Here is a 21,132-nt window from a genome sequence, read left to right as displayed (position 1 = left end):
TTTCTGTTCCTGGAGTTTTGCCTTTGTCTAGAATGTCCATATAAATAGATTTAACCAATATGGAACCTTTTGTGTTTGGCTCTTCCATTTAATATAAAGCTTTCGAGATTCATCTATGCTGTTGCGTGTATCGATAATTGTTCAGTTTTTCTTTATTTTATGGACGTACCACAATTTATTTATTCAATAGACGGTGGCCTTTAGATTGTTTCCCGTTTTAGGCTATTATGAGTGAAACAAACTTTGAACATTTGCATATAGGCTTTTCTGTGGATATATGTATTTATTTTGGTTGGGTAAAATGCCTATGTGTGGAATTGCTAGGTCGTAGAATAGGTCTGCTTTTTTTTTTTTTTTTTAGGTCTGCTTATTTTTATAAGAAATGGCCAAACTATTTTCCCAAGCAGTCTCACCATTTCAGTGAAAAATTCAGTGAATTTTAGTGTGGAATTTCAAACTAAGAAAACTATCCAAGTTTTGGAGTCTTAAATTTCTGTTACTAATAAATCTTTGATCTCAAGTGCTTGGTTATTTTTATTCCTCAAAGCAATAAGACTCACTGAGGCAACTATCAAGACATCTTGCTGCTTACTGCTGGCAAGATCCTGGCTAGAGTTCTCTTGGACAGACCACAGTACAGCCCTGCCAACCATGTGCTCCCAAAATCACAATGTGGCCGTGGGCCATGGCGCAGTACAGCTGACTTGATCTTTGCAGCGTGTTTGGATTTAGGAAAGTCAGGGCTTAACTCAGGCTGTATCTTACAAGATTACAGATTCCAGAACGTTCATTTTTCTGGTTAAATGAAACTGCCCCTGAAAAAAACAAACTTATATGTAGGATTAAAATAGTTTTTATTTTTAATTAAAAAAGTATCATTGTCATTAAGTATTTTGGAAATAAAATATAAACAATGGCATCCTATGACAGTATCTCTTGGCCCGGTGAAATAATTTGCTTAAGTCTGGAGTTCCAGATTCTTGACAGTCCTTTTTTTTTTTTAGTCATCAGAGTTTTGAAAAACCCTGGATTTAAGACAATGAAGTATTTTCGATTTTATTAGAAAATTAAAGGTGCTTTATTTATTTCTTACTTTGATATGGAATAGAAGAGATTCAGATATATTATTAACATATCATTGTCAACTACCATTAAGTGCCATGGACAATGAGGCCCTATACTAGATCTCTATCTAGTACACTCTTTAAGCATAACAGATTAAATTAAAACTGCTGGAACAGTTTCCTAGAAGACCAAGTACATGGACAGCTTTAGCAAGGTGCAAGCTTTATCCAACATGAGATGGGAGTGCACAGGAATATACTCTATGTTATTAAACAAATTTTGGCAATTTAAAAAAAATTACATATTATAACCATCTTTGAAATTTATAGCACAACACGGCAGTTAAACTGTCAACGAAGAAAGTATAAGGTCTCATTTTACTTTCAGAAAATACCAAATATCTGCTCGATAAGGATGTTGTTGATGATTCCTTGCACTGGGAGAAAGTTCCAGTGAGACCTGAAATGACTCAACCCCCAGGGAGCAGACGGCCTTGAAGTCTACCCACAGAGTAAGCAGACTTGATTTCTTTTGGATTTCTAAAACTTGATATGATTCTTTGCCATAGCTACCCAGACTGGAAGCTGGACACAGTCCCACAGTAATATTTATTTCCACCAAATGCTGTAGTCATTCAGAACCTGTCTAGGATGCCCAGGATTTTAGACACAGCTTATATCTGCACCATAGAATGATTATAAATCCCGGATTAGAGATCCAAGTCAGCCTGAAGCGAGGGCCAGAAACCTGTAGAAAGAAAAAAGAAATAGAAAGAAATGCTATGCAACATTTGGAAGAGCATGTCCCCTTTGCTTGGACTCTGAATTTTCAAAGTATTGTGACTTTTCAGAAGGAGAAGGCAGGTACAGCTCAGGTCCTAAATATAGAGGGCGTATTTAGAGAATAGGCTCCAGAATCAGAGTGGAAGGAATACCTGCAGCTACTCGTCTGGACGGGAAGAGCCATTTGAAAGAACCAAGAAGTCATAGTGGAGCTAAGTTGGCTTTCTAGGAGACAGGGCTCAGCTGATATCCACATAGCTCTTGAGCCTGCGAATCAAGCTCCGGAGTCTGAGGAGTCTCTTTTCCCCTTAGGTTCCTTGCTGTGACCCTGATCCAGCAGGGCTAGGTCCTAATAGTCACAGACTGGGATTGAAGAGATCGGACTTTACACCCTTAAACTGATCTCATCTTGCAAAGACCTTCACTCCTTCTACCGATGGAAAATGATCGGACTTGCTCATGAAAGTTCTCTGTTTTCCAGTTAAAAATTGGGGAGGTTTTTTTTGGAGACAAGTACTGTATGATTCCATCTATATGAGGTATCTAAAGTAATCTAACCCATTTATATGAGGTATGTAAAGTAATCAGACTCAGAGGTGCCTGGGTGGCTCCGTCAGCTGGGTGTCCGACTCTTGATCCCAGCCCAGGTCTTGATCGCAGGGTCTTGGGTTCAGGCCCTGTGCTGGGCTCTGCACTGGGCACGGAACCTACTCAAAATAAATGAATTAATTAAATAAAGTAATTAAACTTTGCACAAAGTAGAATGGTTTGGGACTGGGGCTGCAGGGGGCAGTGGTGGTGGGGACGGGGTGCACAGAGGCAGTTGCTCCACGTGTCTACAGTTTCAGTTTTACACAGTGAAGAAGTTCTAGAGCTCGGTCGTATAATGTGAATAGGAAAGTTAACCTTCCTAAAATGGACACACTTGAAAATGGTAAAGAGAATAAATTTTATGTCATGTTTTTTTTTTAACCACAATTTAAAAAATAAAAATAAATTAGACATCACCCAAAAGAGTTTGTTTTGAGGGGGGCTCCTACACTAGTTTAAGCATCTCTCGCTTCGGAAGCGTTCTCCGTCACCCCTAAATCTGCTCATCTAAAGGACTCTGGAGCAGAAAAGCTCCCCCATGTTCCCATCATTACGCGTCAGAGGGGTTTTGCGCTCCTTGCTCTCAGGCTCCTTGTTGAGTCGGTTTGTTTGGCTTGGTCTAAGGGCCTGTGCTTTCCTCGAAGCGCGGCCTCCGCTCCACCGGGCCCCCTGGTGCCGGAGGCGGCCCTCGCCCAGGTGTGCTGCCATGACTGCCAGGGACCGACTGCCGCCTCCCGTTATGGGGTCCCCGTACTTTGTCAACCCCATCTGCGCCCAGCGGCCCATTCAGCGTGCCGCCCCCCCTTGCAGGCCCCCGTGGCTCTTGGACGCTCCCTCAGAAGCCGCCTGGGAGCTCGGGAAGGCTGTGCCCAGAGTTGTGACCCCGACCGGCCCTGCCACCTCCCCCGCTCGCCTTAGCTGCAGACCATCCTCAAGCACAGCAGGTGGCCCGCACATCTCGTCTCTTACCTGTCCCGCTACGCAGCCATCAGGGCTCAAGCCCCGGATCCTTTGATTCTCTCAGATTCGTCTCCTCTACTTACTCGGGTCGGTCCGCCAAGTTCTGACCCCAGCGGGGAGCCAGCACGCCTGGATGCTCCCTCTCTCTCTCTCTCTCTCACTCTCGGTCTTTCTCCTTCTTCTGCCTAGAAAAAAAAAATTGTATCGAATCCCAATTTCCTAGTTAGTGCTTTCGCTACTTTCCCAAGAGCAATGAAGCTTAGCCTGTGGTCTACCCTAAGGAACCAAAAGCCTCCTGGGAGACGAGGGGCAAGAACTACCAAGAAGGGAAAAAATCGGGGTCGAACATGTTGACACTGCCTCCGTTTTATCTCGGCCTCTTTGTAGGTCCGTTGTCTTCCTGCTCCGCCACGTCTTGTTCGCCCCATTTCTTGCATGCCTCGAATACTTTCTTTACCACTAGTTTTACCGCCTCAGAGTGTCGTTCTGGGGTCAAACCACCTCAGTTCCAAACCTGGTTCTACTAACTCACTGTGAACTGAAAGAAGTTCCTTAGCTCTCTGTGCTTCAGGTTTTTTTCACCTGTTAAATATAGATTGATAATGACCCTCATTCTGTAGGTGAGATCATCTTACAGAGTATTTTAAACAGTGCCTGCAATATAGTGATTGCTCAATTAAAATTAGCTCTTAATATTCAGACCATCATCAGTTTTCCTCCAGACTAGTAATTAGTATTCATGATATCGGCGACCATGTCACCAACATAAATCACAAATATTTCATGTCAAATAGCAGTTTTTACACATACCTCATTTATGCTCATCGCTACTTTTAAATTATGTTATTCAACTCACTACTAGGTATTGTTATTTTATTAAGATTTTGTGCTATCAGCTTTTATTATATCACAATCAAAATATGTTTATAATTATAATTTAAAGCATTATTTTGAGAAGGAGTATACGGCTTCATCAGATATCAAAGGGACCTTGGGACAAAAAGAAGGTTAAAATACCTTATTTGAAGTGGGTTTTAAAAATTTACATCTAAATTGAGTCCTTAAAAAGATCTACCAAGGCCTGTACTGATTCATTTACCCTTAGAGCCTCAGAGCTTGTCACTGCCTGAGGCCCTGTCCTTCAATCTGGAATCCCCACAGGACCAGGAAGGCATCTGCTGTTTAATGCATGTGTGTGTGTGTGTGTGTGTGTGTGTGTGTGTGTGTGTGTGTGTGTGAGGGGAGAGGGGGTTGTTTTGGAATGTGCTTCTTCCTTCTCCCTCATTTATTCCTTCTCGTTACTCATCCATCAACCTTTCATTCATTATTAAAGATGTTGCTAGCATCATCTCCTCCTCCTCCTCTTCAATGAGCTCCCAGGATGGCTGCAGTGACTTTCCCGTCCCCTCCACAGCACCCTGTGTAAACCGTTGGTCCCATTTTGTTAAATTTGTTTAGTTTTCTGCTTACACTAGACTGTGAGTTCCTTGAGTGAGAGCCACGACTTAGCTTCTTCTCTCCTTTCTCAGTTCCTGCCGTAGTATCTAGGACTCCCTGGGTAAATCTGGTATGACACCAGTGTGACCAGGATTGATGTCGTCTCAGAGACAAAGTACCAGAGACATTCTGAATTATTTTCTTTTCTTTTTTTTTTTAAAGGTTTCTTTTTTTAATTTTTATTTATTTTTAATAATTTTTTTTTTTTACATTTTTATTTATTTGTGATAGTCACAGAGAGAGAGAGAGAGGCAGAGACACAGGCAGAGGGAGAAGCAGGCTCCATGCACCGGGAGCCCGACGTGGGATTCGATCCTGGGTCTCCAGGATCGTGCCCTGGGCCAAAGGCAGGCGCCAAACCGCTGCGCCATCCAGGGATCCCTAATTTTTATTTATTTATGATAGTCACACACACAGAGAGAGAGAGAGAGAGAGAGCAGAGACAGGCAGAGGGAGAAGCAGGCTCCATGCACCGGGAGCCCGACGTGGGATTTGATCCCGGGTCCCCAGGATCGCGCCCTGGGTCAAAGGCAGGCGCCAAACCGCTGCGCCACCCAGGGATCCCCTGAATTATTTTCATGCCCTCCTCTTTTTGTGGGCTAAATACCCCACACCTAATACCCCTCAGTGAAGCAGAGTAACACTCAACAACAGAAGACTTAAAATTATTGATAGAATAAATGAAATAGAGAAGGGCTGCAGCTGGTCATTTCTGGACTGGACAGAAACACCGTGACTGACAATTATTGGTGATATTCATCTATATTGGTTGTGGTTAGACTTCAAGAGGGCTCCTGATTTTACCCTTAGGCATCGTGTGTTATTGCTGCATTTTATGAAAATAACTTTTTGGATCTAAAGATCCATGTTGTCAGGATAAATGTCTGTTACACACCATTCCACATTTCAAATCACTGTCGTGGGAAAGATGGTATTATAAATGGTGATAAATGAATAATCATCTGAAGACAAATAAGTTGGGCACTGTGATAAAATGGAGTTGAGGTGGATTAAAGATTTTTAAAGTAAATAAGTCATAAAAATATTAGAAGAAAATATAAGATACATTCTAGAGTACAGAGACTAGTATACTAGTCTGAGTATGTGTCATACTTAGTATGACACAAAAAATGGAAAGCCATAAAGAAAGACTAAAATATGTGACATCATACAAATATTTTGAATTCTGTATTAAAACACACACACACAAGAACCCACACAGTCCAAAGACAAATGAAAATCTGAAATAGTTGTAGCTAATTTCTTAATATAGATTTTTAAAAAAATACCAACCTAATATAAAAAATGAGCAAAGGATAAAAGCAAAGAGTTAACAGAAAAGGAAATACAGATGACCCTTAAACATGGAAAGATTAATAATCTCACTCAAAATAAGAAAAATGCAATTAAAATCATGATCAGATACCATTTTTTTTTTACCTATCAGACTAGAAATAGGAATGAAGAGGGTGTGAGAAAATAGGTAATCTCGCACACTGTTAACGGAAACAAATTGGTACAACTTCTACAGAGTACAAATGGGCAACATCTATTAAAATTAAGGATATCGTATCCTTTGATTCCGCAAAAGAATTTCACACAGAAAAAAAAAAAAAGAATTTCACACAGACACGCACACGCACACACAGGACACGTAGCTCCCTTCCTTTGGTTTACACGGACGTGCAAACGGAAGCTGCCTTGTAACCAAAGGGCGAGAGCCTGAGGGCCCAGCAAGCAGTGTGACAGGCACTTGGTGAGAGGTGGGAGGAACTTGGGTCTTCGTTGATATTATTGAGCTACTGACCTTACTGTACCTGGAGTCGCCTTACATCCTCCCGTAGAGTTATATGAATACATTTTCTACTGCTTTAGCCATATTTGGATTGGGGTTTCTGTTATTTACATATGAAAGCATTTTAAATAAGTATGTGTGTGTATACACACATATCATGGATCTATCTATACACACACATGCCTACTTATTTTTGTTGAAGATTTTATTTATCCATGAGAGACCCAGAGAGAGAGGCAGAGACCCAGGCAGAGGGAGAAGCAGGCTCCATGCAGGGAGCCCGACGTGGGACTCGATCCCAGGCCCCCGGGCGTCACGCCCTGAGCCAAAGGCAGGCGCTCAACTGCTGAGCCCCCCAGGCGCCCCTCACATACATGTCTTTAAATTTGAGTGTGCTGTTAGAAAATCTATAATCAATGTAACCATACTTATTGTTAGAACATATGTTATTTCCAGTTTTTAAAAATAATGAGATTGTGATTTTACATAAATGTACACACCTTCCTTTTTTATGGCTAAAATTTTAGAAACAAAATCACTGTATAGAACCTTTAAGGGTTTTGTTAGATATCGGAAAGCAATAGATCAGGCGATGTGTGGAGTGTTCATTTCTGATCATCCTTACTAACGACACTAGATATTAACATAAAAATGTACCTCATTTGTAAATGAAAGGATAGTAAGTAATTTTAATTTACATTTTATTATCAGTACGAATGAACACTGTGATTTATGAAAAGGTTACATTTTTCCCAGAGGGTACTTCTCAGATCAGAATCAGAAAAAAGAAAAAAAAAAAAAAGATAGCAAGTACTTAGCAAAATTGTAAGTTCAGGAGCCTGGGGGTTAGGTATGAAATATAAAGGGTTAGTACACAGACTTAGCCACACCCTATTACTACATCTCACACAAAGACCTCATGAGGGGATGATGGGAGTGAATTTGAAGGGTAAAGAGAAGCTTCAGTCACTAGTCCTACCTCCTAGGCTGAGTTGGACAGGAGGAGACACACATTACAATCCTCCTCTGAGTTTGGAAATTTGAGAGTAGAGGGATATCGTGCATAATTTTCTGAGTGAGATCCAGAGGGCTGATAAGTATTATTAGAGTGGTTACCACTGACATTACAGTGTTGCATCTACAAAGTGGAAGTGGTGACATAGCACAAGGGGACTTGAGGTAAAAGCTGACATCAGATTTGCAATAATTAGAAAGTCATATTTTTTCACTTCTGAACTAATGACTGAAATGCTACACCACTACATTTGCATGTGTATTTCTTTCATCGTGTGTGCACCTGTCTTAGTTACCTACTAGTCATGAGCGTCTCTGGGCCCAACTTCTTCACTTTAAAAATGGACATGATATTATCTATATAATATGCGTTCTTCTCGTAAATAAATGTTGCTGTTTCTTGTCCAAGGTCCCACAAGGGGTTTATTTCTTGTCAAGCCGAGTAGAATATAGGAGAGCCAAGCACACTAACCAGGTAATGTACCTGGTCAACAAATATATGGACTGTGTCAACATAGTATATGTTGTGTTACCAGACATAAAGCCAGATTCCAGGCTCTGGCATTCAGTCTGCCCTGAAATGACGCTGCCGTCTTTGGCCCATTGATCGGGAATCTTTGGCCAAACATCATCAAGCGAGGCAGGGCTCACTATTCATAGTCTGTCCACCTTTATTAGCAAAGAGGGGAGCTCTGCTGGCCCTGCAGTTGCAAGGCTCTCTCTTCCCCGAGAGCCCCACTTTGGGTGTTTCAATCATAGAAATGCATCTTGACCTAGGAGCAGATGGGAACTTAGCTAGGTTTCCACCCATCTTACGCAGCTTCCCAGACTCTGACTCTGGAGCTGTAATAGAACTTAGTTTTGCTATAAGACGCAGGTCCGGGTAGATTCTAGTCCGTGGGACAATTTTGCTGGCTGCGAGGGCACATTGACACATCGGGAGGACTACCCTCGTCTACCCCTTTTCACTGTCATTTCTATCTCATGACCCCTGGCCTGGTTCAGAGCCCAAGATGACCTGAGGGATCTTAATAGAATCCTTATTTAGGGTCCAGGCAGCCATATAACCGATGCCTTTACTTGAGTTGCTGAGAAGTATGAAGCTTTTCAGGAAGATATTCTTGGAGCTGGAAGCCAAGTAGTTGCCTCAATGAACTGCCTGATTGTTTCCATTTAACAATTTGGATTTTCTCCCACAGTCACTTCAGTGTGCTCAGTAAATTGGTGTTTTATGCTTGATTTTTACTTTCAGAATCCTGTCTCAGTATTATGAGGATCTGATGTCATGATGTAGGCAAACGTCCTTGTATTGACATGTTTTGTTTTTGGCCGGTGGAGGATGCCAAAATTCTGAGTTCCACGGGAATAGAGCCAAGAGACGTTTGGCTTCTTAGTTGGAGTTAGTGTCCGTGGGAGCGGATCTGGGAAAGTCTTGTGGAGGATCCATGGCCAAAACCGCATAATCAAATTTTGTTCTGAATAGGGTCCTTCATAAGATGTTAGAAAAAAAAAAAGAGCATAACGCTTATTGCAAAAAGGTTTTCTTAATAGAATAATCTTGAATGGTTCTATTTCTTAATAGAATAATCTTAAATGGTTAGGAAAATAAATATGTTATTTAGTAGCTTAATCTATTTGTGGTTTTAGTTTAAATTTACCTTTATGATTAATGGAATCAAATTTGTCAGTTGTTCCTTCTCAGGAGACCTTTTCAACAAGAGCTCCATAAGATCAGAATCTGGGAATATAGTTTAGATATCTATAATTTAAATCTGATGAATAGTATTTTACCTAGAGTGCGTATGTAGAACTAATAAAATTTAGTTAAAGTCAGTTTTTTTTAAGAAAGCACATATATGTGTATATTTCATTTAAAATTATCTTTATTATGGGGCATAAAAAATAGCATTACATTGTTAATTTTTTTTTGTATCTTATACTGATCCAAACCTGGAGTCAGTGGCAACTAAACATGTACATCTTTGCTTCATTGCGAAGCTGTGTATTTCTGTATCAAGAATATTTAGTGTAATGTTAAATCATAGCTGAAGTGAACCATTCAACTTTTATAGCAGATTATTAGGGAGCTATCTGTCATTATTACATATACGCTTTGTGCCTGTCAGATACAATAGGCAGCTTCATATTATAAAATCTTATGTTCAAGAGTATCCGGGACACCTGGGTGGCTCAGCGGTTGAGCATCTGCCTTCAGCCCAGGGCGTGATCCTGGAGACCTGGGATCGAGTCCCACGTCGGGCTCCCTGCATGGAGTCTGCTTCTCCCTCTGCCTGTGTCTCTGCCTCTCTCTCTCTCTGTTTCTCATGAATAAATAAATAAAATATTTTAAAAAAAGAGTATCCTGTGTTCTTGACAGGATATAATATTTGTTGAGTTTTTTTTTTAATTTTTATTTATTTATGATAGTCACACACAGAGAGAGAGAGAGGCAGAGACATAGGCAGAGGGAGAAGCAGGCTCCATGCACCGGGAGCCCGACGTGGGATTCGATTCCGGGTCTCCAGGATCGTGCCCTGGGCCAAAGGCAGGCGCTAAACCGCTGCGCCACTCAGGGATCCCTTGTTGAGTTATTTTAATAGATAATCTAGGAAGTTATATGTAAATATTCCCTCCATTGAGTCTTTTAAGTGGCAACAAAGAAAATTGTGCTGTAAACCATACACGCAATCTAATTAAAATGTATTCATTTTCCAAAGACATTCTCTATAAAATCCCATCTAGACATGAATGAGCTAAATTTGGTACCATTTTGCATTCTTGAAATCTTACATACGGATGACCAAAATGAGTAGAGTTTACTCTGATATGTTTTGTAGTATGTAAACTCAAACTGAATAACCATGGGAATGAAATTTCAACACTATTCATCACATGCCAGGCAAGTCCTGATTGCATATCACATTTTAGACTATGGTTTAATTTCTTAATTATGTTATAGGTCAGTATTCACGTGTCTTATTTTTAAAAGTGAGCATCTGATATTTTAAATGAATTTTTTTTATCATGCTACATTTTTAATAGGTAATATTGGAATGAATGATTAAAAAAGTGTAACTGATCTGGATTTCTACTTCTTATATAATTAATATATAAATATAGATGCTGTCTCCTTGGATAATTTGATTAATTTTGTTTAGCCTCAGTTCACTCTATGAAATGAGTATGACAATGATAATACTTAACTTTCAGCATTATGAAGATAAAATTACATCATTAATGTGAAAGCTCTTTGAAAACTTAATTATCAACTTATTATTATTTTTATTACTATATACGATAAAATAATGGTTTTAAGTGCATACAACCATAGATTTCCCTTAGAGTCTCTTTGTCCAAGTAAATCTCTAGGCCAATAAAAGATTTGTTTAGATAGATGTAAATTGTGATAATCCTATGAACATTCATTTAGTGTCTTCTTCTGACTTCACAGCTAACAGACCATGACTCAGAGCTTTTCTGTTTTTGGTTTTAGCTTTCCTGCATTTTGTCCTTTGGAATCCTTCTTCTCTTTTGTCCTTTGGAATCACTCTTAGCCACCATGCATTCTTTTCAAGCATTTTAGAGCTCTTATCTCAGTTCTCAAACCAATTCTCTTTGTAACTTTGAGCATCCCTCTCCCTAGACCTCAATTCTGTCTTATGTAAATTTGATGATTGTAAGGCCTGGCCTGTTCCAGGTCTCATATCCTATGACAGTGACCCATTTCCATATCTGTGTGCATATTCCTCTGCTTTGCTTACCACCCTCTCTTCATCTTCCTTTTCATTAATATCAGCTCTACCCTCCCCTATTAAAATGCAGCCAAATAACCTTTTGCAGAAACCAATGCAGAATCCAATAAGGATATATTACAAAATATAAACGTTAAAAATATACAGTTTCACTCTTCTGTTAGGGCTTGGTGAAGAATTGTTAACTAGAGCAATGAATCATTGTGTCAAACTGCTCTTAGTTCACGTCCAGGCTGGCCACTGAGATGCCTCCCATTGTCACAATTCCTCAAAGTTCTCTTCTGTGAACTGGGAACAATAATGTTTTGCATGCTGAGCATGTCACAGAAGTGCCTGGCACAAATCTAGTGCTCAATAAATATTATCATCTTATATCCTCATACATCAGTAGCCCTGATGACATCCTGACTTTGTTTTTAACACATAAAAAGAATCTGATTTCATACTTAAAAAAAAAAGAATTTATTTATTCATGAGAGACACAGAGAGAAGCAGAGACACAGGCAGAGGGAGAAGCAGGCTCCCCATAGGGAGCCTGATGTGGGACTCGATCCCAGGGCCCCGGGGTCACGCCCTGGGCCAAAGGCAGATGCTCAACTACTGAACCACCCAGGCGTCCCCGATTTCATACTTTGAAGTCCTTTTTATTTAGTCATCTAGTTTAATCTATCACGGAGGTGCCAGTTGGTGATTGGATGATCTTTAAGAACAAAATATTTTGGTAAATAGTAGGGTTTTTAACCATGTTAAGACATCCAGGCTGATTTGAAATTTGTTTTCTTTTCCCAACACTCAGATTGTTTAATGACTAAAGCTCATTAATTGGGAAGCAACCATCATAAATATGTTGTATTACTTCGTAAATAATAATTTTTGTCTTAAGAAGAAAAATAAAAGAGTGTGTGAACTAGATTCGATGAATGCACTCTACAAAGGCCCTAAATTCCCTGAAACTATATGCAAAGTTTTGAGTTTTATTTCTTCTGGTGAGACTGTCTTTAGTTTTCAACAGATTCTAAAAGGGTCATTGACATCCTAAAATGTGTCTGTCAAGGTTGAAAGTGAAATACATTTGTTCTCGTTTTTGGGATAGAGTAATTTAGTTCCAATTTAATTACTGTCAATATCAAATTACTGCCTTCTTCTTTTAAGAAATAAGGTTCTATACAAAAGTGCAAAAACCAACTTGAATTCAAAAAGAACTGTAGAGTTTGGGAGGGTTTTTGTTTTTATATGTATGTATGTATGTATTTTTAACTAGTATAGGTTTGTGGGAAGTCAGAGAAGTATTATGAAACAGTCAGAATATTAAAACTGATGCACCGCATTGAATTTTACATGATGTTTTCTGAACATCTCAGAAGTTAGTATGATTTACTAATGATCCCGATGCTTTCTTTCATGGTCATATGGGTTTCAAAGAGGGCCACCACATGGTGAAGTTGGTGATGAGATCCTGGGGCTGCATGGGAAGGGTGACTAAAGATTGGGGAGTCCTATTACTGGGTCCTTAGAAAACTAGGGTGTTCCTTCCTTACACCCTAGAGGTGAAAGTCCCCAGTTATTTGTCTTCCAGAGCCTAAGGTACATTAATGGGCCTCCTGACCCGGACTTTTGGATCAGGTATATTCATGGCCCTTGAAGAAGTAGCATCTAGTGTTTTGTAACTCAAAGTGGCCTCACCCCATCACCATAGCTGGTCTTGGCTCATAGGCAACCTCCTTACAGCCCCAGATTCGTCAATGTTAAACGTATCAGTATTAAAACTAGAAAAAGTACTACACTTAGTTTGTATGAGTATAAATTGCTGCAATACCATTGAGGCTTTAATTATAAATTACTTATTTAGGAACCATACACTAGTTGGAATTTCAATAACCTCTTCCATTAAAGTTGGTGACTACTTCATCACTAAGTTACTAAGCTGATGAGGGGTAGTGAAGAGAGTCCACTTCAAAGACATTATATCTAAAGTTACACTTAAGGATTTCTAAGTACTTTATAATTGTTTTTCAGCTCAGTTTGAAAATTGGTGTCCCCAAAGCTCAGATAAATGTGCCAGTATCATTAAATGCTAAGAAAAAAATGCAGCTTCCCTGTGTCCCTGTGGCTTTAGTAGAACTTGTAACTCTAGGACTATATACCCTTGCCAACTGCAATGCATTTGGAAACTGAACCTATGAAAACATATAAATAGTTTTCAGGTCAAGATAAAGAGGAATGAAACAAGTATAACTAGTCCTTGCTTTTGTGTATTTAAAGCAACTTGACCAGAACCAATTTAACAGAAATTTCACTCATGAGAACTCCATTAGCAGACCTACCTAAACCAAACTTTTATGCTAAACCATTAGACTTTTAGAGTAAAGTGAAATTAGAAATCCAGCATTAGACATTATAACATAAAACCATTGTGTCTTTCCAAAAAGATGAAAACACTTTAATATAATTTATATTGTTTCTACACATTAGGCATAGGAGATAATTTCACTTAGTCGTAAGTACAATGAATTTGATTAACAAAATCCTAATTTACAAAATAGAAGTAAATATATGCAGAAATATATTCATTATCGAATTATAAAATAAAATTAACAATTCTTGTTAAGATATCATCAGTTTATTATTTTGCATTTCAGATAATATAGTTAAATCATTTTGGTATGTTTAATAACATTTTTAAGTATTAAAATAATGGAACGTTGAGATTTGAATACAATGACAGTAAACCATTGAAATTTCACATTCACATGATAACAGCCATCATGAATCCATAGGTGAATGTTAATTAAATGTAAAAAAATATAAAATGATTGTAATATAACCACCTAACCATTAGCATATGGAGTTTTAAGACCACTATTTAATCTGCTAATTTGTTCTGAAATATAAGCAGTTGCTTTTCTGTGATACATGACATGTCTTTGTGCCTTAATACTTAATTTGAAATGTCCTTATTACCGTAAAAATATACCAAAGTAAATAAAAAAGGAGACATTTATTTACAAAACAATATTGTATACATATTATATAAATGCAATTGTTTCGAAGTCTTTTTATACAATATCGGTAGAATCAGTCATTTCTATTATTTTATCATAAAAACTGCAATGTTGCAAAGACAGGCTGCAATTTTGAAATTCTGATTAAAAATGAATACTTTTTTGGCTGCCTTTTAAGATTATGCAGTTTCTTCAAGTATGCTACAGAATTGAATGCTGACCTCTAGAAAAATGATTCTTCTTTCATTAAAGAAAATCCATTCCCCATTGGGAGGTGTGTGAAAATGCACCTTAAGAAAGTAGAAACTTAAAATTTTACTGAATGTTTTCTTAATTCGATAAACCTGATAACATCAGCCATTCAGTGTATCGTATTAGCACCATCGGCATGGATTGTTAATGTACTGTGCAGATCATAATAGGGATGGGGACTTGCAAACGATGTACCATCCCTATTTTTGTGGAATTTCATTTTACCAAGTATGCTATCATATAATATAAATTCAAGTGTTTAAGGATGATTCAAATGATGGTATATAACAATCCTGCATTTTACCAATACTACATATAGATTTTTTTTCTGTAGATATTAAATGATACTGTAAAGAAATAGACTTTAAAGCATAAACTCCTTTAATTCACCAGAACACGGGAGAATTGCTTGCCTTTACCTGGATGTGTTCTTTATATATATGAACATAAATGCAATTTGATCTCCTCGTTCAAAAACTCTGGAAATCAGTAAGACTTTTTATTGTGTGATTTATTTTGATGGTTAAATGGCAACCATTGCATATATTCTTTTAGCCCCTATACTGAGCTTGTGCTTAAGTGACTGTAGCATACTCTAGGCGTATAGCCTGTGGTATATAATTTCACAGTTTCAAAATTGTTGAGGGGAAGGCCTTCCATATTTTAGGAAGTTATGAACCAAATATAAATCTCATGAGCACCCACAGCGATCTACTACCATGGCTGGAATTTTCCCATATATTATTTGTTCTTTGCCATTAAAATATAGCATATTAATGGGAGACATCTTTGTGGGAGTACAGCAGGGGCCCGCTGAGCCCCTGGGGTTTGCTTGGTGTACGAGATGGGTATGAGGATACTTTTGTAAAAACACAAATTCACACTCTCCAGAGCAGTAATTGGCCTTATATCTTTTGGGTGCAATAATCCAATCCCATCCAAAAGCTTCAAAGTCCACAGTTAGAGGGTAACGACAGCACCGAGATTCTGTTGAGTGCTCATCACAGTCAAGCCCGAAATCTCTTCTGGATCTTTTTGGTGTGTCTGTCACCTTGACTTCTAAAAAGGGATTCTGTGTGAAAAGGAAAAGAGCAATCAGTAATATTAAGAGGTCCTGAAACACTTCCCTACCTCAAGAACTCATTATTGATGAAACTAATCATTTTGCTTATACCACATTTACTTTCTAAAGACACAGCATTGAGGAATTTTTGTTTACACTAGGCTTGATTCTTCCCTTGTGGCTCATACGAATATAGCACCAACTCTAATTCCCTGTGGTCACATCTATGTCTTTTCAATTTCTGTTTTCCCCAGTTTGAGTATCCGAATGCCTGGCACATAATAGATGCTCGAAAAATATTTATGGGAAGAAAGGGACAGAGGGAGGAGAGGGGAAAAGGAGGGAGGACAGGACAGAGGAAGAAAGAGGTTAGTTCTCTCTCCTCCTGATTAAATATGTTGGCTAAGTATGTCTGTGACGCCTGGAATAATAGATCTATATTCATCCATCCTCTGTTCCCTAGGTCGTTACTTGGGGAAACTTGGCTATTAAAATCAGAACAAAAAAGTTACCTTGCAGCACTATATGGATTGTAATAGGAAAAAGAAAGGTAGGGTAATGAAGGTGGTGCATTTATGCATATCGAGTGGGAAAGAAAACTCTAAGAGAGCGAGGGACAGATTCAGAAGGTACAGTAATATTTCACTTTATTCTTTCACTGAAAGATGTTTCTGTTCATATATTTAAATGATAATTTGCTAGTTCCTCCCTTGCCCCAGTCTTTTGATGCATTTGAGACTTTTCCGTTTATATGGAAAAATCCAAGGAATGTATCATTAATAATTATGTTTAATGTGTTTAATAATAATAATCTGTTTAATGATACTTAAAACTTCTGTCACATGACCAACTTTGATCATTAAAATGCTACCTGTAAAAAAACACTTTCTTAAATAATTAAGTGATAATAATTAATTAATAATAGTTTTATCCTACATCAAAACCAAAATAGACCTGGTGATTAAATCATTATTAATAGTTAATTAATTAATATAATTAATAATAATTAATAATAGTTTTTATCCTACATCAAAATAAAAATAGACCTGGTGATTGTTATTTAATATCATAAAAAAACAGATCATTTTGTGAGTCAATCACATTTTATGTAGCATATTCAAAGAAAAATAAACCATTTGGAAAATTATGTAATCCTTTAAAGAACATGTTTTTATTTAAAGTAGATCTGACTTACCATCTACTCTTTATAACCAAGACCATTTAAAAACTAAAAAGATAGCATTTATTGTTTGCAAGCATAATCTTTTGTTCTAAATGAGGTCACTATATGGAAGTAAAAAGTATGATCATGTTAAATAAGTTTGTGAAAGCAGAGGTAAGCCAGGAGAGTGAGTAACTCTAAATTTATGCTAAGGTTTTAAATGGTTTTTATTAATTTTTATAATATGTGAAGTATTGTCAATCTGCTTGGCCTGATAGTAAATGAGTTGGCATTACCTAAGTAAACCCTTGCACAGAAATGGCAAGGCAGCTTAGAAGCTTAGAAATAAGCTAGGTGACAAGGCCTAAATAGCCTGAAAATTTAAATTTTGTTAGGGGTAATTCACAAAGTATGCTACATACACATCAGTGCATTCAACAGTCTGCAAAATAATAAACATATTTATCATGCGGGACCTTAAGTGGTATATTTAGTAAGATGTAAGCCTAAAAGTACCATACTTAGCTAACTGCCATTAAAAAAGCATTTTATTTTAATCATAATTTTTCAAGTTTGTTTTTTTTGCTTATTTAAACTAAAAAATCTCAACACATCTGGCATTCTTCTGAAGAAAAGGAAATTTTAATCTGTTGGGGATGTAGTAGGATCCACAATGAGTATTTCATGTTTTTATTCATGCATATCAATGAAAAGCACTTCATATTTCATCTCTAATTCGACAGAACTCCCTAGGAAGCTAATGACTGTGGCATAACTGTTTTTTAATCCTTGTGCAAAATAAAAGTATCAAGAGGGATATGAAATTAGACACCTACTTTTATTGGGTACAGGGCTACCATTGGGGTAAGATACCTTTGTCTGGCTTCTGAGCATAGGAGATGGGTAGTGATTTTCCACTATTATCATTCACATGATGAATAAAAATGTCACAATGTTTGTGGTTAGATGTTATTTTCAGTTATCACTTACCAGCCCATCTTCTCCGGGTCCTGGGAAGGTTACCGCAAGATCATGACCATTCTCATCTAAAGCTTTGATTTCAATGCCTAAGTTGGATTCAGGCTGTTTGAGCCAATTTTGCAACACTGTCTTCACATCAATGCTCTGCCAAATACCAGTGCCTGGGTTCATGTCAAGTTTCAGAGATCGGATTCCAGTATATCTTGTACCGTCTTTCATGGGTTTGATGAGTCTCAGGATTTGCACAAACACTGTTGTAGGAGTCTTGACGGGTCTCAGATATATCCACAGTTGGGCCTTTACTACTTTATTATATTGTATTTTAGAGCTAAACTTAAAGAAACAACATTTGGGTTTTCCTTCCACTTGCATGAGAAGATCAGCTATAAACGAAAAAGAAAAGAAAAATAGTCATTGAAATTATTTCTCATAAAAAAAATCAACAAGTCCCTTTATGTTAATTGGTGAGCCTTTTGTCCCCATTGGACTAGTGAATGCATATTTTAAAGTGAAAAACCATGCAGAATTTCATTCATAAATCAGAAAAATATCAAAGAAAATAATTGTTCCAGCTTTGCAGAGTTTTTTCAGATACGTATTTTTTCAGCTTTTTCGGAGGTCTCTGCTCCCTCCCCAGGGATCCGGGGTTAGCGTGAAGTGCACTAAAGAACGACCGGAGTGGGGTGGGGGTGGAATCTTAAAATGATGGTGATTAGAGAGAACCAGGACTCGGTGGAGGACCGTCTGCTTAGAATTCTCTGGGAATCTGAGTCGTCAGGCTCTCGGAGCAGCTGTACCGATCAGTCTGGAGGAAGGAACCCTTCCCCCAGGCCTGGGTTACCTGGGCCCCGATTAGAGGGAACGAGCCGCTCTGCTGTGGGGGCCCCGGGGGAGCGGGGCCGGGGCTGAGGGTGGCTGGGCCTGGGCCGGGCTGAGGGGCTGGGAGGCTGGGGGGCTGAGGGGTGGGGGCTGAGGGCCTGGAGAGCTGGAGGGCTGGGGGGGCTGAGGGTGGGCAGGGCCGGGAGGGCTGGGGGCTGGGGGGCTGAGGGCTGGGAGCTGAGGGCTGGGAGCTGAGGTGGGCAGGGCCGGGAGGGCCCTGGGGTGCCCCGGGGCGTGCACAGCCCGCCGTTGGGAGGTGAGGCGCGCAGGGCAGCAGCTCCCTCCAGCTGGGAGCCTCCGCACCATCCCAGCAGGTGGGGTGCAGTGGCCGGCAGGTATGCACGGCTCCAGGCAGGTGTGCACGGCTCCAGGCAGGTGTGCACAGCTCCAGGCAGGTGTGCACAGCTCCCGGCCGGTGTGCACATCTCCCAGCAGGTGTGCACGGCTCCCGGCAGGTGTGTACGGCTCCGGGCAGGGGTGCACATCTCCCGGCAGGTGTGCACGGCTCCAGGCAGGTGTGCACATCTCCCAGCAGGTGTGCACAGCTCCAGGCAGGTGTGCACATCTCCCAGCAGGTGTGCACAGCTCCGGGCAGGTGTGCACGGCTCCTGGCAGGTGTGCACGGCTCCGAGCAGGTGCGCGCCACCCCAGGTGCAGGTGGGCCTTGTGGCGGCCCGGCTGCCGTGGCGTGTTCGCTCCGTGGCACCTCGTGACACTCGGCTTGCGGCTGTCATTGCACCGCCTGCACTTCCTCACTGGTCTTCCCGATACGGTACATTTTTAAAAACCCTTTTGGTTGTTGTTGCTCTCCAGTGTGGTGTGTCTCAGAATTACCCCCCTCCGTGTGGGGGTGGGGGCACGCGGGCCAGGCAGCAGGTGTGGGCCCCGGGGGTCACTGCGGGCCGTGGCCGGGCCTGAGCCCTCTGGCCCGGGGCGACCAGCGCGACCTGAGCCCCCCCCCCCCGCAGCCGAGCCCTCGGGCCTGGCACCCGGCACTGCCACCGCGGCCACCGCGCTGCGAGGGTGCAAGCCCGGCGCCACTGTCACACGCAGCGAAACGTGAGCGCCACGCAGGCGTTTTATCCTCATCTCCTTTTGGCTTTTGAGCTCTCCGGCGAGGCCGATGGTGCCGCAGCTTCCTGCGTCCTTCAGCTCAGCTCCGTGACATCTTGCAAAGACAGAGATCCTCCTTCCCACTCCCACACGGCGGCGGCCTGGGAAGGGAGCCCGGACCAGCTGCCACCGACACGAGCCCCGCGCCACACACCCAGCTACTCACTCTCGGCGGGCATGGCAATGACCGTCTCGGTGGTGGCGTGGTAGTCGTCGTCCTCCAGGGAGCCGTCGCTGCTGTCATCCCTCTGGACGTCGTACTGGTCGATCAGCTCCCGCAGCGGAGGAGCCCGCGGCAAGAGTTGTCTGACAGCATCTCTGCTGATGTTGGGAGCCGTTTCCAGGCGAAGTTTGCTGAGGATTTGAATTTTTATGGCTTCTATCCTTGAAGACTTAGTGTTTTGCCTCCACATACATGCATTACACAGCCCCTCCTTTTCCACATTTTCTTTTTGCTCACTGTTCTCACTTAGATCGACTGGGCCAGCAACAATCAGCACAAACAGGTAAATATAAACACAGATTTGCAGTCTCTGCATGATTTTAAAGTCAGCACACTCTTTTTCCTCGTTCTTATTTCTTCCTTTTCCTTTTGTTTTGCTTTTGAGTAATGCCAAGCAAAATCCTAGAGCCTGTACAGTCTGAGAGACAACTTGCCACCCCAGTGAATCTTTTATACTGTATTCCAAGTGGCTTTTTATATTCCAACTTTGATGAGACAAGTGTCGTCAGGATCTATGATTGGCTCTCGCTCCACAATGAATCTCGCTGTCAGAGGTTAAAACCCCGTCTGTCACAAGTCACCGAACAGTATTCTGTTACAGTCAAGGGTGAGCTGATTCATTCGACTACTTCATAAAGGAAATAAATCCGCAAATAATGAAAGATATATGTGACATTTGAAAATTTAAAGTCTGGGTTAACAATAACAGAGAGTGTACACTTGAATCCGATTCATCTTCATATATGAAACCCAAGTTGTGATTTAAATAAGTAAATCTTGGTCTCACACTTAAAAACTTGAATGTTAGTTACTTCCTCTAAAGTTAAAATTATTGTCTATGATTTGGGCAAGCATTTGAAGTAAAAAGAATTTTGTTTATTGCATTAAGTTATGTTTAGTGTTGTATAATTAGGGAACTGTGAATTTGAATAAGGAAGACCTGAATTAAAAAAAAGGTGACATTGTGCTACTAGTAAAAGATTTCCAGCTATAATCTGAGA

At 40.2% G+C, this 21,132-nt stretch overlaps 1 protein-coding gene and 1 long non-coding RNA gene across 40 annotated transcripts in view; one reads left to right on the top strand and one right to left on the bottom strand.

Annotated features, from left to right (window-relative positions):
• LOC144305715 (uncharacterized) overlaps window positions 1-21,132 on the top strand; it is a 161,037-nt gene that overhangs the window by 102,207 nt on the left and 37,698 nt on the right. For 36 of the 39 annotated variants that reach the window (XR_013372738.1, XR_013372741.1, XR_013372737.1 and 33 more), the window contains 3 exons: window positions 1,453-1,576; window positions 19,903-20,414; window positions 20,517-20,738. This is a non-coding gene — a long non-coding RNA (uncharacterized LOC144305715). Of the gene's footprint in view, window positions 1-1,452; window positions 1,577-2,159; window positions 2,595-19,902; window positions 20,415-20,516; window positions 20,739-21,132 lie in introns of those variants that run through there. The other 3 variants (XR_013372748.1, XR_013372746.1, XR_013372750.1) reach the window with 3 other exon arrangements.
• On the bottom strand, window positions 14,055-20,653 carry MSTN (myostatin). The gene is made up of 3 exons (XM_077884784.1): window positions 20,075-20,653; window positions 17,926-18,299; window positions 14,055-15,782 (listed from the first exon to the last, which is right to left on the bottom strand). The coding sequence occupies exons 1-3, from the start codon at window positions 20,445-20,447 to the stop codon at window positions 15,402-15,404; spliced, it is 1,128 nt and encodes a 375-aa protein (XP_077740910.1). The 5' UTR covers window positions 20,448-20,653; the 3' UTR covers window positions 14,055-15,401.

The sequence above is a fragment of the Canis aureus genome, chromosome 36 (assembly GCF_053574225.1).
Source record: "Canis aureus isolate CA01 chromosome 36, VMU_Caureus_v.1.0, whole genome shotgun sequence".
NCBI lineage: Eukaryota > Metazoa > Chordata > Mammalia > Carnivora > Canidae > Canis > Canis aureus.
The sequence above is the reverse complement of the archived record's forward strand: the minus strand, read 5'-3'. Positions and strand labels throughout refer to the sequence as shown.

Bases quoted from the DNA above. Each gene is read 5' to 3' on its own strand.
- MSTN (XM_077884784.1), bottom strand. From the start codon at position 20,447: ATGCAGAGACTGCAAATCTGTGTTTATATTTACCTGTTTGTGCTGATT. The intron at 18,300-20,074 runs GTGAGTAGCTGG...TTTCGTTTATAG, and splicing joins CATTGCCATGCCCGCCGAGA to CTGATCTTCTCATGCAAGTG. The intron at 15,783-17,925 runs GTAAGTGATAAC...CTTTTCACACAG, and splicing joins GACCCGGAGAAGATGGGCTG to AATCCCTTTTTAGAAGTCAA.